The sequence below is a fragment of the Myxocyprinus asiaticus genome, chromosome 10, assembly GCF_019703515.2.
Source record: "Myxocyprinus asiaticus isolate MX2 ecotype Aquarium Trade chromosome 10, UBuf_Myxa_2, whole genome shotgun sequence".
NCBI lineage: Eukaryota > Metazoa > Chordata > Actinopteri > Cypriniformes > Catostomidae > Myxocyprinus > Myxocyprinus asiaticus.
This window is the reverse complement of record NC_059353.1, coordinates 36,933,912-36,952,545: the sequence shown is the minus strand read 5'-3', so window position 1 is coordinate 36,952,545 and position 18,634 is coordinate 36,933,912. Positions and strand designations below refer to the sequence as shown.

Genomic DNA, 18,634 nt, shown 5'->3' with positions numbered 1-18,634 from the left:
TAATATTTTGGTTCATCGGTGTATCTACATATGTTTACATTTTAGACATCACATGCAGTTCCAAAAGCTAGTAAACTCTCTCCCCGTACACCTTTTTTAGGCATCTTAGGCGCGCTCCTGACACTGAGGCTGTTCCAAAAGGTTGGCAGCCTCCTAAGGTACCTTGTTTTAGAAAAATTCTAAGAGGCAGTTTACACGAATGCATTTTTGCGCCCATCTGAGCTATTTAAATATGTGCATATATATATATATATATATATATATATATATATATATATATATATATATATATAGCGCTACACAGACATTTTCCAACCATTACACTGCATCTAGCTGTTTTCCAGAGTCTTGCACTTCAGTGTTTTAGTTAAGGATCAATTTAAGTAAGGATGCTGCTTAATTAGGCAACTGCGCAGCAGGCAGCGACAGCTCACTAGGCTTTGGAACAGACCCAATATGTACCATCTGAAACCTCAAAGATTAAGATCCATACTGTACACTGACTCTTGTTGATTAATATTTATTGGTCACACACTGCTGTGTGTACTGATCAAAAACAAAAATTTTACATTATTGTATTAAGATTGACCTTACATTGATGAGACTTTTGTTATATAATTTATAACCCATAATAATAACATACCTTGAGGCTGTCGGCTAGGATGGTATATCTCCAGATCAAATGGCTGGGCACTTGTCTTTTGGATCACAGTAACATTGTGACCTGTCCATTTATTCGCTCTGGCTAAAGTGTTAGTCCTCCAGTCTGTCCAGTACACACTTCCTCCAAAGAGAGACACAGCGAAAGGGTGTGACAGGTACTCGTGGCCCCTGAGGATCTCTATGACCCCAGTGCCATCATACTGAGCTGAGTATATTGCATCTGAGCTGCAGGGAAAGAACAACAAGAGGTGAGACTGGAGCTCTATGCCCAAAACATCAGTTTTACAATGATGACAACTTCCTGAGGAAGGTACTTGTACAGCTTTTATGATGAGATATAACAAAAGATCATCAATCTATTTCTTAAAACTGTAAATTATATTGGTAACACTTTGGTAACAATAAGGTTCCATTCGTTAACATTAGTTAACACATTAGGTATTATAAACAAACAATGAACAATACATTTTTTTTACACCATTTCAAGTTAATGTTAGTTAATAAAGTTCATGTCATGGCTCCAGCATTTGCCGGTTCATTCTGTTGTTTGTTTGTTCTCTCTCACTCGTGTTTCACAGGTGGAGTCGGTAAGCGTTGTTGGGCCTCATGTGTTCAGATAGAAGACAAAGGCAGGCCTAACAGTCGTAAAACCTAACTCAGCCCCCACACATTCCATGTCGTAAATTATACTGATAAAAATCGCGCCAAAATCAAACAAACGGAGTCCAAAACAGACTACAGATCCATGAAGCCTTGCTCACTAAAGGATCGATCTCTCAACTCCTATTGGATGAAGCACACAACAGAACGTACCTCAAACATGACATCATCAGGAGTTCAAATAATTCTGAAATGCTTCCAGAGTGGCTTCCAGCGACTTCGTTCACCGAATAAAGACATACCTTTTGCTGCTCTCTGGTGCAACCTCGTGGCACAAGGGAGTAATGTCCGACTTGAAACTGTGGCCATACAATCTCCATCTCACTGGACGAGTTGAGATTACTGTATTCAACCGAACACTCTAACAGATCCGAAGGAGACCACTGAGCAATTCGCATCTTCATCCATTGGCCTACAGAAGTGAAGAGATTAAAGATTTCTCTTCCATCTTCAATCAAGTCGACATTTCTGAGTTCTCCGCCAGCCCGCCGAGAATCAACAGCCGTACCGCCCCCCGACAGTGCGAGGAAGGCCTCAAGGAACCGGGTCAAAGTTAAAGGACGGAGGAAAACACATTCTACCTGTGTCCTCATGCGATTCAAGTAAGAGGTTACGTCTGGGCAGAGATAGAATATTATAGCGTGTTATTCTTGTGTTTCAAGTTTTTGCTTGTACAGTTTACGGATTGGCATGTCCGCTCATTATTAATACTCAGGGTATTAATTATCACGAATTTGTTTGCTGTATTGTGGTCCAACCAAATTGGATTATTGTGCATTTTCACCATCGCGGGTGAGATAGAAACTGAGTTCATCCATTAGAGTCAAATAACGCAGGAATTTTACGAGCCCCGCTCATAAAACCGCGTCTCTGAGTGATGAACACGGCTGCTTTATCTCCACCTATCGCGAACTCAGCTTTCGGGCTGTCACTTAATAATCTCTCTCTCTCTCTCTCTCTCTCTCACTAACCACACTGACACACACACCCACACACTGTCACACACCTTATGTGTTATAGGATTATTTTTATTTCCATATCTAATCATATCACTGTTTAGTTTGTAGTTGTAAGTCGGAAGTTTATTGACTGCATTGTATTAATTATTAATTGATATTACTGCATAAATAAACTTTTGTTTATATTACAAAGAGAAGTGTTTTGGTTTGTTTTGCATACGCCTGTGTCATGCTGACGGGATGTCAGTGCTCGGATTCAAACCTTCATTCATTGTTTTTTTTCCCGAAAATCGATATTCTTCGGATGCCGATTTTCCTAAGAAAACAATCTAATATTGAGACTGTTTTACTATTTGGTTATTAGTCCCTAATTCTAGGGTGGTGCCCCATCAATGTTAATCCTTAGTAATATTCTATTGATTTTTGATAATTGATAATTATCTTTGATTGAATTTGAATGATCAATAAGCTAGTGTTAATTTTAATTAATGTTTCATCGATTATCTTTGATAACTGTTGATTTAAAGGATTAAAAAAAAGCTAACATTGATTCTCATCAATGTTCTATTGATTTTAATAATTAATAATTATCTTTGATAATTATTAATTATTGCTAATAACCAAACTTGCTCCTAAACGTAGCACACTACATTTACTGGAGTCCCATATGAGGTTTAATGAATTAGATCCAATTAATTAATTTAAATATTGATTAATAACTACAGAAATAATTATTAATTATTTCTGATAGTAACACTGATCTAAACAACCAGTAAAGCCCTACAGCGTAATCAGCGTTTCCATGGGAATGCTCCCGGGGAGGCATCGATTACGGTAATGGATTTATCAAATGCTCCACCTGTCTTCCTCTGATTGCACGCCCTATTTTATCCCTTATGTTTCCCCTGTTTGTTTGCTGGTTTATTGTTTGCTGTTCCGCTCACGTTTGTCTCCTGTTTAGTGTGGAGGATTCCTTGGATGATCTACCTGCATGTCGGGGAACTTGTGTCTTGGGCGTTGCTTCACATCACACCTATCTTCAGCGGATCTTTCTGGACTTCCACTACAACACCTACTGATGGACACACTCTCCTCCCCTCCTGGCTTTATTATTTTGAGCTCGACCGAGCTGGTGCTGAGTGCATTTTCCGTTTAATAAAAGACTGACATTTATCTCCTCTGCTCTTGGGTCCTGTTTCCCCAGTACTCAAATCAAATCAAATCAAATCAAATCAAATCACTTTATTGTCACACAGCCATATACACAAGTGCAATGGTGTGTGAAATTCTTGGGTGCAGTTCCGATCAACATAGCAGTCGTGACAGTGATGAGACATACGCCAATCTACAATAAACATCAAATTAACACAACACAATTTAAACATCTGTTATACATAATTAAACTCGACTTAAAACATCAAATTAACACAGCACAATTTAAACGTCTGTTATACATAATTACACAACTTAAAACATCAAATTAACACAACACAATTTAAACATCTGTTATACACAATTACACTCAACAATATACAATAATAACATACATTGCACAGTATACAATATGCTGTTTTTGTTTTTTTTTTTTTTTTTTTTTGTTTTTTACTATATAGATACTATATAGATACACATTATTCAATAAAAATTAAAATATATATGAAAAAAGTATATATATAGAATGTACAGTATTGTACTGTATTGACATTCAGGCTGTCGGTTGATAGTCAGTTGTTAAGAGAGACATAATATAATGACAGTAATATAATTTATGACAGTCCGGTGTGAGATAAAAGAGTAATAAAGTGCAGGGATGATGTATTTTGATCGTGGGAGATCAAGAGTTCAGAAGTCTGATTGCTTGGGGGAAGAAGCTATCATGGAGTCGGCTGGTGCGTGTCCTGATGCTGCGATACCGCCTACCTGATGGTAGCAGTGAGAACAGCCCATGGCTCGGGTGGCTGGAGTCTCTGATGATCCTCCGAGCTTTTTTCACACACCGCCTTGTATATATTTCCTGGAGGGAGGGAAGCTCACCTCCGATGATGTGTTTGGCAGTTCGCACCACCCTTTGCAGTGCTTTGCGGTTGTGGGCAGTGCTATTGCCGTACCAGGCGGAGATGCAGCCAGTCAGGATGCTCTCCACAGTGCAGGTGTAGAACCGTGTGAGGGTGTGGCGGTTCATTCCAAACTTCCTCAGCCGTCTCAGGAAGAAAAGGCGCTGATGAGCCTTCTTCACAACGACTTCAGTGTGGACGGACCATGTGAGTTCCTCAGTGATGTGGACACCCAGGAACTTGAAGCTGCTGACTCTCTCCACTGGTGCCCCATTGATGGTGATGGGACTGTGTTCTCTGTCTTTTCTTCTGAAGTCCACCACAAGCTCCTTTGTCTTACTGACGTTGAGGGAGAGGTTGTGCTCCTGACACCAGTGTGTCAGAGTGTGCACCTCCTCTCTGTAGGCTGTTTCATCATTGTCAGTGATCAGACCTACCACCGTCGTGTCATCAGCAAACTTAATGATGGCATTGGAGTTATGTGTTGCCACACAGTCATGTGTGTACAGGGAATACAGTAGTGGGCTGAGAACACAGCCCTGCGGGGCTCCAGTGTTGAGGGTCAGTGATGAGGAGATGTTGCTGCCTATTCTAACCACCTGGCGTCTGCTTGACAGGAAGTCCAGGATCCAGCTGCACAGCGAGCTGTTTAAGCCCAGAGCCCGGAGTTTCTCATCTAGCTTGGAGGGCACTATGGTGTTGAATGCTGAGCTGTAGTCTACAAACAGCATTCTCACATAAGTGTTCTTTTTTTCCAGGTGGGAGAGAGCAGTGTGTATTGTAGATGCAATGGCATCATCAGTGGAGCGGTTGTTACGGTAAGCAAACTGCAGCGGGTCAAGATTGAGTGGTAGTACAGAGCAGATGTAATCTCTGATTAGTCTCTCAAAACATTTGCTGATGATGGGGGTCAGAGCAACAGGACGCCAGTCATTTAAACAAGTTATTTTCGATTGTTTTGGAACAGGCACAATGGTGGATGTTTTAAAGCATGTGGGGACTACAGACAAAGAGAGGGAGAGGTTGAAAATGTCCGTAAAAACACCAGCCAGCTGGTTCGCGCACGCTCTGATGACGCGGCCCGGAATGCCGTCTGGACCCGCGGCTTTGCGGATATTCACCCGTCGGAATGATCGGGTTACATCCGCTACAGAGACGGAGAGTGAACTAACCTCTGTAGCTTCGGCCGTGAGAGCTCTCTCCGCGAGGGCGGTGTTATTTCCCTCGAAACGAGCATAAAAAGTATTTAGCTCATCTGGGAGAGAGGCAGCGGTGTTCATGGCGGAGTTTTTATTCCCTTTAAAGTCCGTGATGATGTTAATTCCCTGCCACATGCTTCTAGAGTTGGTGGTGTTAAACTGTCCTTCAATCTTACTCCTGTACTGGCGTTTTGCTGTTTTGATAGTTTTTCGGAGGGCATAACTGGCTTGTTTATGCTCCTCCGCGTTCCCGGAATTAAAAGCGGAGGTCCGCACATTAAGTGCTGCGCGAACATCGCTGTTGATCCACGGCTTCTGATTCGGATAGATTCGCACAGTTCTGGTCGGAATCACTTCCTCTACACACGTTCTGATGAAGCACATTACGCTATCAGCGTAAAGCTCGATGTCGTCATCAGAGGCGGACCGGAACATCTCCCAGTCCGTGCGATCAAAACAGTCTTGTAGCGTAGAGTCTGATTGGTGATTGGTCCGACCAGCACTGGATCGTTCTGAGGGTGGGTGCTTCCTGTTTCAGTTTCTGCCTGTAAGCGGGCAGAAGCAGAATGGAAGAGTGGTCCGATTTTCCAAATGGTGGGCGGGGGAGGGATTTGTAGCCATCCCGGAACGGAGAGTAGCAATGGTCCAAAACCCGGTCCCCTCGTGTGTTGAAACTAATGTGCTGGTGATATTTTGGTGCGACTGATTTTAAACTGGCTTTATTAAAGTCCCCGGTCACAATGAACGCGGCCTCAGGGTGCGCGGTTTCCTGCTCACTTATACTCCCATACAGTTCCTTGAGTGCCCGGTCTGTGTCGGCTTGTGGGGGGATGTACACAGCAGTGATAATGACCGCTGTGAATTCCCTCGGTAGCCAGAATGGTCGACACAGAAGCATAAGAAATTCCAGATCAGGAGAACAGAAAGACTTGATAGAATGTATGTTCCTCTGATCGCACCAGGATTTGTTGATCATAAAACACACACCACCTCCTCTAGTTTTACCTGAGAGGTCTTTCGCTCTGTCCGCTCGGAGCATGGAAAACCCCGCGGGTTCAATGGCTGAGTCTGGAATCTCCGCAGACATCCAAGTTTCCGTAAGGCAGATAACGCAGCAGTCCCTCGTCTCTCGTTGGAAAGAGATCCGCGCTTTCAGCTCGCAGAGCTTGTTATCCAGAGACTGAACATTTGCCAGTAGAATAGTGGGTAGCGGGGGTCGATTTGCGCGGCGTCTTACTCTGATGAGAACGCCGGCTCTGTTTCCCCTTTTCCTCCTGCGTTTCCGCGGCCGTGCTGTCCAGACAAAGGGCTCCGCTTGCGTGTTTGTAAACAGCGGGTCGGCATTGAGGAATGTGAAGTCCGGTTTACGGTGTGAGATCGCTGAGCCAATGTCCAAAAGTGTTTGTCTGTCGTAGACAATAAGGCAGGCAACATCCAAGACAAGAAACATAAGAATTGTAAACAAAACAAACAAACCATTGCTAAGTTGTGTCGGAGCTCGCAACGCAGCAGCCATACTCGGCGCCATCTTGAGTCCAGACCATCTTGTGACAGACAGAATAAACCAGCCACACAGGGACCCAGCGGAGGTGACTGATTTTCGCTCTTCCCTATCACAGCAAGAGACCCAGCTGAGGTGGCACCAGGATCAACTCTCCGTTTCGAGCTGCGTGTTGAAGATAATGGTATCGCAGCTTGTAGAGCTCACCGCGGCGGTTCAGCAACTCTGCCCCGGGCTTGCCCTGGGACACGCTCCCATCGGTTTTGTTGGCTCCCCACGCCTCTTTATGCTCAGATGCATGCATCCATCCATCGGCTCCCTTTTCAGGTAAGGGATCATGCAGCACCTTTCTGTCCAAGTGTGCGCTGTACTTCTCTTCACAGTCCTCTGATTTCCCCACTGAGAAGATGAAGGTGGCTTATACCATCCTGCGCCTCACCGGAAGGGCTGCCGATTGGGGAGACGCCATGTGGGACAGGGAACGCCTTTGCTGCGCCTTGTTCCTGGGTTTCGACGTGGTGATTTGTCGACTGTTCGGCCCAGTCATGCTTCAGTAGGGGAACCTATCACTGCCCGGGGGAGGAGGAGCCAGATGGACCTGGTCATTTGGGTTGATTAGCACCTGGCTCAGCACTGAGAACATCGCCAACGCCAACACCCATCTGCCCGGTCCACTGATTTTCATTATCTGCCTGCTCCTACGCTCACATTTCCTAATATTTGCTCCAACCTAGAACCCATGCAGGTGGGCAGACTCCCGGTCTTGCATCAGTAGAAGCAGCGACAGCTCCTCAAGGGGCTATGTTTCATTTGTGGCCAAGCTGGCCATTGCACTGCTTGTCAGTAGGTAGGGGGTTACTGGCGAGCGCAACTCCCCTGGACAAGATCTCCGAACTTCGCACCCTCCTCCCGGTCCGATTACTGAGTGTTACCGATAGCCATGTTATCTAGGCTCTGGTGGATGCTGGCACCGAGGGGAATTTTTCGACTCAGATTTGGCTTTAAGGTGCCGGCTTCCCATATGCCAACTGAAGGAACCCAACACAGCCCACACTCTCAGTGGTACATCCTTGTCAGTCATCACACATACCACTAGACCTGTCACCAAGATCTCCGGGAATCATTCTGAGCATCTGGCCTTCCTCCTCATCTGGTCTCCAACTACGCCGGTGGTGCTGGGGCACCCTTTGCTGGTAACACATAACCCTCACATAGATTGGGCAACTGTATTTTGTCTTGGAGCTCTTTCTGTTCTTCACATTGTCTTAACACTGTTGTCTCCCCTGTCCAGTATTGTGTTTCGTTGATGAGCAGGATGAGCTGGCAGATGTTTCGGGTGTTCCACAGGAGTACCACCACTTGAGGGTGGTATTCAGCCGATCCCATGCCTCGACCCTTTCTCCTCATCACCCATACGACTGTACTTTTGAATTGCATGTTGGCACCTCTCCGCCTCGAGGATGGTTTTATTCGCTCTCGGGCCCAGAGAGGGAGGCCATGAACAGGTATATTAATGATTCTTTAGCAGCCAGTCTCATCCGCTCTTCCTCTTTGCATGCAGGGGCGGGGTTCTTTGTGGAGAAGGACGGCACACTTAGACCCTGCATAGATTATCGAGGGCTGAATGACATCATGGTTAAGAACCATTACCCTCTGCCACTGATGTCTTCCGCTTTCGAACTCTTGTAGGTGGCATCCATCTTTACAAAGTTGGACTTACGGAACACGTACCATCTGGTGGAAGAGTGGAAGATGGCTTTTAACACCTATAGGGGGTACTTTGAATACTTGGTCATGCCGTTTGGCGACTGCTAGAGAATCAGCTGTTTGTCAAGGCGGAGAAGTGCGCGTTTCACGTGCAGCCGGTTCCATTTCTGGGGTTCATAGTTTCGTCCAAGGGAGTGTGTATGGACCTGACTAAGGTTAAAGCCATCGCTGAGTGGCCAACCCCAGATTCTCGCAAGACTTTGCAGAGGTTTCTGGGGTTCACTAACTTTTATCGAAGATTTATAAGGAACAATAGCCAACTCGCCACTCCTCTGACGGATCTCATTTCCACGTGCACAAACATTTGTTGGTCCATGCAGGCTGAGTCTGTGTTTGCTAAACTCAAGGAGCGGTTTTCCACCGCACACATTTTAATTTCCCCTGACCCTGCTTTACAGTTCGCAGTGGAGGTGGATGCATCAGAGGTCAGTGTCGGAGTAGTTCTCTCTCAGCACTCTCCCTCAGATGGAAAGTTACACCCCTGTACATTCTTTTCGTACCGGTTAACTATGGCCGAACAGAATTACGATGTCAGTAACCGGGAATTACTGGCTGTCCAGTTGGCCTTGGGTGAGTGACATCACTGGTTAGAGGGTTTGGGGATACCTTTCATGGTTTGGACTGATCAAATGAACCTAGAATTCATCCGCAGCGCTAAATGTCTTAACTCTAGGCAGGCCCGCTGGGCGCTTTTTTCACTCATTTTGATTTCACTCTCTTGTATCGTCCTGGCTCCAAGAACATCAAACCCGATACCTCTTCTGCCCCAGCAGATACCATCCTCCCCGCTCCTCAAGTGGTGGGCACGGTATCCTGGGAGGTGGAGGCTAAAGTCCACACCACGCTACGTAATACCATGTCGCCTGCCACAAGCTAACGTGTAAACTGTTTGTTCCCCGATTAGTTCGAACGCATGTCCTTCAGTGGGGTCATTCGTCCAACATCGCCTGCCACCCAGGGACGGCTCGTACTCAGACGCTCATTAGACAGCGTTTTTAGTGGCCACCGCTTGTGCGGGATGTTCATCAGTTCATTGCCTCATGCCCCATTTGTGCAGCTAGTAAGTCCTCCTGTAATCCCCCGGCCGGGCTCCTCCAACCGCTGTCAGTCCCTTCGAGACCCTGGTCGCACATAGCCATGGACTTTGTTACTGGTCTCCCCCCCACATGGCAATACAGTTGTTTTGACTGTAGTGGACCGGTTCTTGAAGGCGGCTCATTTTATTCCCCTCCACAAATTCCCCTCAGCAAGGGAGACAGCAGTAGCGGTCATAAACCACGTCTTCCATATTCATGGCCTCCCAGTAAATGTGGTTTCTGACAGAGGCCCACAGTTTGTGTCACGTTTTTGGGCAGAGTTCTGCCGACAGCTGGGGGCTACAGTAAGTTTGTCCTCTGGGTTTCATCCCCAGACTAATGGGCAGGCGGAGCAAGCTAACCTACAACTGTAAAAAACCCTGTGGTGTATGGCCTCCCGAAACCCTTCTTCTTGGAGCGAGAATTTAGTTTGGGTCGAGTATGCTCACAACTCGTTGCCTTCGTCTACGGGGTTGTCACCCTTCCAGTGTAGCCTTTTTACAGAGGTGCCGACACACCTGGTAAGCTGGCAGAGATGCCCTGTTATGGACTGGTGCTCGTGTTAAGAGGTTTTCCCATCGCCAAGGTTATAAGTCCAGTGGCGGTCCATCTCAAGCTACCTCCATCGCGTTCATCCCATCTTTCACGTGTCCAAGATTAAACCTGTTTTTCATTCCAATTTTCGTCACTCCCCCCCCCCCCCGGCCGGTGTCGGTGAGCATAATTGGCATTTCCATGGGAACGCTAATTGCTCCCCGGGAGGTGTCGATTATGGTAATGGTTTTCTCACATGCTCCATCTATCTTCCTCTGATTGCATGCCTTATATTATTCCTTGTGTTTCCCCTGTTTATTTGCTGGTTTGTTGTTTGCTGTACCACTCACGTTTGTCTCCTGTTTAGTGTGGAGTTGGTTGCACTGTTCTTGAGGTGGTGTTTACACCACAGATCACCATTGCCCTGTTGGTTGCTCTCAAGGAGGATTCCTTGGATGATCTACCTGTGTGTCGGGGAACTTGTGTCTTGGGCGTTGCTTCGCATCACACCTATCTTCAGCGGACTTCCGGACTTCCACTACAACACCTACTGACGAACAAACTCTCCTCGCCCTCCTGGCTTTATTATTTTGAGCTCGAGCGAGCTGGCGCTGAGCGCTTTTTCTGTTTAATAAATGACTGACATTTATCTCCTCTGCTCTTGTGTCCTGTTTCCCCAGTACTCTGACAGTTCATGTTAGTTCATAGTGCATTAACTAATGTTAACAAATATAACTTTTGTTTTAAAAAATGTATTAATATATGTTGAAATTAACATTAACCAAGATTAATAAATGCTGTAAATCTATTGTTCATTGTTAGTTCATGTTAACTAATGTTAACAAATGGAACCTTATTGTAAAGTGTTACCATTGTATTTGTTATTGTAAGTACTGCTAAATATTCAGATAAAAATAATCAAAGCGAATCACGTTCCAACAAGACATGTTACAAGGTAATGACTTCAGATATCATGCTATTCATTTCTCTAGGTTTACATTCATCAGGGTTATGATAGCGTTATTTTGAGATTTTAAGAATTAAAATTTACCAATAACTTTTAACCATACAAACTGTGATCAGCATTGCTTACAAGTACAGCAAGTAAGCAACTATAATCTATCCTAAATCACATTTAGTTAAAGGTGAAGTGTGTAATTTCTGTGCCATTAGTGTCACCAAACAAAATGTTTTCAAATAGCTTTTCCAAACAATCCGCTGTCTGCCACTGCTAAGACGAGACAGTTTTTTAACATGCACCTAATATGTAATTCATCTGATCATTTGTATTGTTTATTTGACCCTACCGAGCATCTGTCCACACTATTCTCCTCTCCTGATGGTCCAGGGTGAGTCCATTGGGCCAGGCTCCAATCTCCATGTCCTTAAAGACAACATGTCGTCCACTGCCACTCAATGATGTTGCCTCAATCCGAGGAAAAGAAGCATCCCAGTCGGTCCAGAAAAGAATGCTACACATAGAATAACTGATTAAAAACTGTTCATCTGAATACCAATAACTGTATTTTAAGCACTACATCTGACCATAAAGTCCATCAGTAAAAACATTCTAAAGGTCAAATTAATATTCTTCTAAATAAATCAACAATAAACAAGTCTAAAAAATATTTATTTTTAAAAAACCCTTTAAATGCATCAAAAATAATTCACATTGAAGACTTGAAAACTTATGAGAACTGCTTGTAAACAAGATAAACATGAAAACATGCTTCAAAAGTCATGAACATTTGTTTAGGGCCTTAGAAACCTCTGGTATAAAATGTCAAAAAAATACAAATAAAATTCTCAGATTAATGTTCAGTGTAGCCCAGGGTCGGATTGGGAGACACAATTTTAAGGTGAATTTCAGGATTCCTACAGCCCACTGAACATAGGTTTCACCATAGATTTCAAATATATCTATTATTAGCAGTAGAACTAGTAGTTATAGTATTTACTATAGATTTATATATGGGTGTTGTGCATCAATAGAATTGATCGATCCATGCTACGACTGATGTAATTGACGACACATTGAAATTGTTTTAACACATGAAACCTAATTTACTCTTGGATGCTAAATAGGCTAATAGCAATAACAAAAATGTGTTTAACTGTTTAGGAAACCAAAAAGTTTATGAATGGAATATTCAAATTTGTATAAAGAAGTGTAACGTATGCTGGAACTGCTGGCAATGACTATGACGAAGACGTGAAGATGAAGAACCCAAGTGCAGTTTATTTACAAACGTGAACCAAAAAACCCTAACTAGAAACGTTAAACATAAACATGAACTTGACTATAACCTGACTTGACTATGCACATACCCATTCACATTCATCACATTCAATACTTGACCACCACACAATGGAAAACATGAGGCTTAAATACATGGACATGGGGGAACATAAACCAATGAACAAACAGAACTGACAACAAGATAATTAAACAATAAACCAATGAAAACATGACACATGAACATGGAGGGAAAACAGGAATCACATGACAAGGGAAACAGGAACTAAACATTTCAAAATAAAAGACATGAATCAACAGAATACACATGACATATCCCCCCCACTAAGGGGTGGCTCCTGACACCCCAACACATAAACAAAACACGTAAAACATGACATAAATTCAAAGGGGGGGGGGGTGTCTTGAGGCGTGGGGCGTGGCATGGCAAGAAAGGGCGAGGGGCATGGGACCAGGGCAAAGTCCGTGGGGGGTGAAGCCATGAGAGGCTCGAGGGGCGGAGCCATGGAAGGTGGAGCCGTGAGAGGCTCGAGGGGCGGAGCCATGGAACATGGTGCCCGGAGAGTAGCCAAAGACTCGAAGGGCCAGGGTGGAGCCGATGGCAGGGAGGACCAAGGCGGTGCTGGAGGCTCGGAGGAGCAAGGCGGAGCTGAGGGATCGGAAGACTGAGGTGGAGCCGGTGGGACTGAGGACCAAGGTGGAGCCGTAGAGAAGGAGGTCCCCGGTGAAGCTGACAGATCGGAGGGACGAGGCGCAGCCAGAGGATCGGAGAGCCACAGCAGAGCCAGGTGACCGACAGACCAAGGAGGAGCCAGAGGGACAGGCTGAAGGACCATAGTGGAGCCGAGGGAACGCTGAGCTGAGGCAATGTCGAGGGACCAACAGGCCAAGGCAAAGTCCAGGGCTCGGAGGGTCCAGGTGGGATCGGAGGGCTGAAAGTTCCCCTTGCCTGCTCAGGAGAACTAAGGGTGGGTATAAGGGTGGGAACCATCTCCAGGTCCCACTGCTCAGGTGTGGCTGTGACGTGGCATGGAGCAGGCTGAGGCGTTGCTGTGACGTGGCATGGAGCAGGCTGAGGCGTTGCTGTGACGTGGCATGGAGCAGGCTGAGGCGTTGCCGTGACATGGCATGGAGCAGGCTGAGGTGTTGCCGTGACGTGGCATGGAGCAGGCTGAGGCGTTGCCGTGACGTGTCATGGAGCAGGCTGAGGCGTTGCCGTGACGTGGCATGGAGCAGGCTGAGGCGTTGCCGTGACGTGGCATGGAGCAGGCTGAGGCGTTGCCGTGACGTGGCATGGAGCAGGCTGAGGCGTGGCCGTGACGTGGCATGGAGCAGGCTGAGGCGTGGCCGTGACGTGGAACTCTGGCTCGGCGGCAGCCATGACGTGGAACTCTGGCTCGGCGGCGGCCATGACGTGGAACTCTGGCTCGGCGTCCGCCTCCCCCACAGTGAACGTGGAACCAATGATCCGTAGGGCGAGGTCGATATATTGAACCAGGCTGAGGGAACTGCGACCGCCAGGCATCAAAAAAGAAATGGACTCATTCAATCCAAATCTGAAACAGTCTTCGAGGGCAACCTCATTAAAGTCCACCTGGCAGGCTAGACCGCAGAAGTCCTCGACATAGTCCTCCAGGGGACGATTGCCCTGACGAAGGCGCAGAAGTAAAACTGCTGGGTTCATGGGTGGTCAAGTATTCTGTAACGTATGCTGGAACTGCTGGCAATGACTATGATGAAGACGTGAAGATGAAGAACCCAAGTGCAGTTTATTTAAAAACGTGAACCAAAAAACCCTAACTAGAAACGTTAAACATGAACATGAACATGAACATGAACATGACCATGACCATGACCATGACCATGACCATGACCATGACCATGACCATGACCATGACCATGACCTGACTTGATTATGCACATACCCATTCACATTCATCACATTCAATACTTGACCACCACATAATGGAAAACATGAGGCTTAAATACATGGACATGGGAGAACATAAACCAATGAACAAACAGATCTGATAATAAGATAATTAAACAATATACCAATGAAAACATGACACATGAACATGGAGGGAAAACAGGAATCACATGACAAGGGAAACAGGAACTAAACATTTCAAAATAAAAGACATGAATCAACAGAATACACATGACAAGAAGATAAACTTAATACATTTCGGAAAAGACTGAAAATGTTGCATTGCATGGTTTTAAGTATTTCCCAAAACTGCTGATATATATATATATATATATATATATATATATATATATATATATATATATATACACACACACTACTGGTCAAACGTTTTGAAACACTCATTCTTTATTATACTTTTTTTTTCACATTTTAGAATAAAAGTAAAGTCATCAAAACTATGGAATAACATAAATGGAACTATGGGAATTATGTTGTGACTAAACAAAATCCAAAATAAATCAAAACTGTGTTATATTTTAGCATCTTCAAAGTAGTCACCCTGTGCCTAGAATTTGCAGACATGTACTCTTGACATTTTCTCAATGAACTTCTTGAGGTATCACCCTGGGATGCTTTTTAAACAGTATTGAAGGAGTTCCCATCTATGTTGGGCACTTATTGGCAGCTTTTCTTTATTATTTGGTCCAAGTCATCAATTTCAATTTTTTATTTTTTTATTTATTTATTTATTTTTATTACATTTTAGTTTTGTAATGAAATAAATTGGCACAATTATATTTTTGTCTACAAAACTAATTTCAAACATTTAAGCATACGCCTTCAGATCAAAATATTTTTAAGATCATGAGAAACATTTCAGTCAAGTGTTTCAAAACTTTTGACTGGTAGTGTATATATATATATATATATATATATATATATATATATATATATATATATATATATATATATACACACACACACACACACACACACACACACACACACACGCACTTACTAAGAACTTTATTAGGAACACCTGTACACCTACTTATTCATGTGATTATCTAATCAGCCAATCCTGTGGCAGCAGTGCAATGCAAAAAATAATGCTTCAGTTAATGTTCACATCAACCATCAGAATGAGGATAAGTCTCAACTGTCCCGATGACCAATCCGACCCTGGTGTAGCCGAACTGTCCTGTCAATTTTCTATTGGATTTGTTTAATTGTAGTTTTTAACAATGTGTTCTTGCTGGGGCCACACTGACCCCAAACTACAACACTGTTACTTTCCCAAATAATCTGAAAAATGCTTGCTTACTTCATGAAGAAACAGAAGGATATAGTTTAAATAACATCAGTCTTCTGGGTTTTAGTAAGGCCAGATTAAAAGCAAATGTGAGAAAATTTCACAATTACTATAATTGCTGTATGCACATAAGGTTCTCTGGGTTAAACCAGGCAGTGAAGTCAATCTCAATACAAAATGTGGGCTTATTTTAACTGATGCAATAGTTCTCTGGGGTGGCATGAAAACAAAGGCCACATTCTAATGGGTGTATTACAGGGATTATAAAATGATAAACACTTGCATCAAGCATGTACACTAATGCAATGTGTGATCACATTCCTGCAGCAGGCATTAACACTATCAAAAACAATTACATTTTCAGCTAAATGTTTGTGTAGGATGGAAGGTAAGCATAAAATATACAAAAAGGCACTATACAAATATTGCTACAAGGATGTAGCCTTATCCTTTTAAGTAGGCCAGTTCGATGGCCTCTGGCCTTAAACCATTAAACCAAGCTTTCAATGAGTAAAGGAGTAGCTAATTAAAATGCCGCTAATCCCTTCAGAACTAAATTTTCAACACATACCTTTCTATGACATACTTTAGCTGTGTGGGGCATGTAATGGATTTGGTTCCATTTAAAAAGTGTCATACTGCTGTGAAATCAGTTTTTGAATGTTTTCCAAATTGTTCTTTTGATCTTTCAGTGAAATGGCTTATAGAAGGCCTACATCAATCATTTAAGTGCCAATATGAGATCTACTTGGACTGCACAGATTCCATTTTTCTACTCAGTAGGTTGCTCACAGAGATTTGCTAAATTATTTCCACTGTATAAAACAGGTAAAAAGCTACATGCCTGAATTATATTAATTTGCAATGCCAATGGGCATTCTCTATTTGCCTCAAATGCTCAAAAATAGGATCATCTTGTGACTATTCTGAGCTTATGTTGTCATATTTGAGACTATGCAAAGAAAAATGTAGAGCCGAACAAGACAAGAGTGCAGCTGAAAGCAAGGAGATAAAAAAAGAAACAGACCACAACAAATAAACAGCAAGATGTAGTGTGTTATCCTAGAACTATCATTAGTAATAGATGAAAAACAAGTCCCCTAAATAAGATTGCTCTGTTATGTACCCAATATAGTCCCTATGAGGACAAATTAGGATATAAAAATGAATTAAAAAAATTCTCCCGTTTTCTCTTGCTACAGTGCAATTTACTGAAGAGAACATGGAAAAGAAAAGAGACTATTTAGACTTGATCAATCAGATTGCAGTGTGATTGTGTATGCACATTCCATTTACACTAGGCCACATAAATGTACATATCTCCGCAAAACGGATATAAATCTGATCTCCTATTCCTCGTGCTATATGCTAATATAACAGAGTTCACTTCGGAGATGATACTTTTGCAGGGCAGTGGAATCTTTTAGGGCATTTACACTTGGTGTTTTCAAGATCTGATCGCTATGAAGTAACCAATTGTAAATACCCCCTTAGAAATATTCGAAAATAAAATCAGGCTGTAGTAAATTTCACATGAGACTAATACACACCCCTGTCCTGGGTCTACAGCCAGCGCTCGTGGATGCTCCATGCCGCCAGCGATCAAAGTTGTTCTCATTTCCCCATTCAGCTTGGCCACCTCAATCTGATCCAAGTTGCTGTCTATCCAGTAAAGGTTTCCTGCAATCCAATCCACTGCAAGTCCCTCTGGGGTGGCCAAGCCATGCTGAATCACAACCTCAACTCCGGTCACACCTACAAAACAAACCACACAAGATTAGTTCATAGGGTGGACAGGATATTAAATTCAGCAGAGCAAAGCATTCTGGTCATTTTGGGCTTGAGTTTAAAGACTCCATGAAATCAAATTTAGAATTATATGGCTTTTCAGTACGTGTTTGCTTTAAGGTCCTCTACATCTAAAAGTTGATAAAATTCACTTCAGCAAATATAGAGATTTAAAATTTCCAATCTTTCCCTTCTAGGAAAAAAGACCAAAAATGATTCATGCTGCAATCAAATGCTCATAATCATTAAACTCACTAAATTTAGTTAGATTTATGCTTAAAACAAGAAAGAATTAAAAAAATGTTTGCCAATGAGGTAAGGAAAATATACTTAATTCAATATTGTATGCAATTTTGATTGAAGTAAAGGATGTTTAAGAATGTTTTCTTGTTTTTCTTTAAAAAAATAAATAAAAAAAAACTGATTAAGAAAATGAATTTTGCAGTGGATGTCCCACACAGACTTCATGTTTAAAAAGGAAACAAAACAATAGAGGACAGGTCAAGTGATTTCATGGGCTCTCACACTGTTGAGTTCTTTAAAATGCTATTTAAATTAAAACAGCAAACTCTGGGGAAAATCCAAGAGAAGAAGAATCAAGAAGGAGAAAAAGTTTCTCTCAGTGTCCTAGTAAACATTAAAGGCTTTCTCGGCTGTCTGTAATCCAGCTGTTGGCAATTATCCTCAGCAATGGAGGGCTTTTTGAAATGCTAACAAAAGGAGAGCAAAAGCTGCAAGAGCTGGGAGCCTGGTCCTAAGAGAGAAAACCTGGAAAGTGTGCTAAATGCAGCTTCAAAATAGTCTTTGGAACAATACGAGTTTTCATCAGCTCCTTCAGAGGTCTCCCCATCATTCAGACAGCCATCTCATGCACAATTCATTTTGCAATGCATCTACTCAAACTAAAGTTTACTGTAGGTTAAACAAAGGC

General features: G+C 43.2%; 1 protein-coding gene across 1 annotated transcript in view; it reads right to left on the bottom strand.

Moving 5' to 3' along the window:
• The window catches only part of LOC127446903 (low-density lipoprotein receptor-related protein 1B-like), a 491,131-nt gene that overhangs the window by 141,004 nt on the left and 331,493 nt on the right, over positions 1 to 18,634 (bottom strand). Inside the window, exons 26-28 of the mRNA XM_051708221.1 lie at positions 17,466 to 17,670; positions 11,721 to 11,885; positions 644 to 888 (exon numbers count right to left, since the gene is read on the bottom strand). Coding sequence (XP_051564181.1) covers positions 644 to 888; positions 11,721 to 11,885; positions 17,466 to 17,670 — 615 coding nt within the window. The remainder of the gene's footprint in view (positions 1 to 643; positions 889 to 11,720; positions 11,886 to 17,465; positions 17,671 to 18,634) is intronic.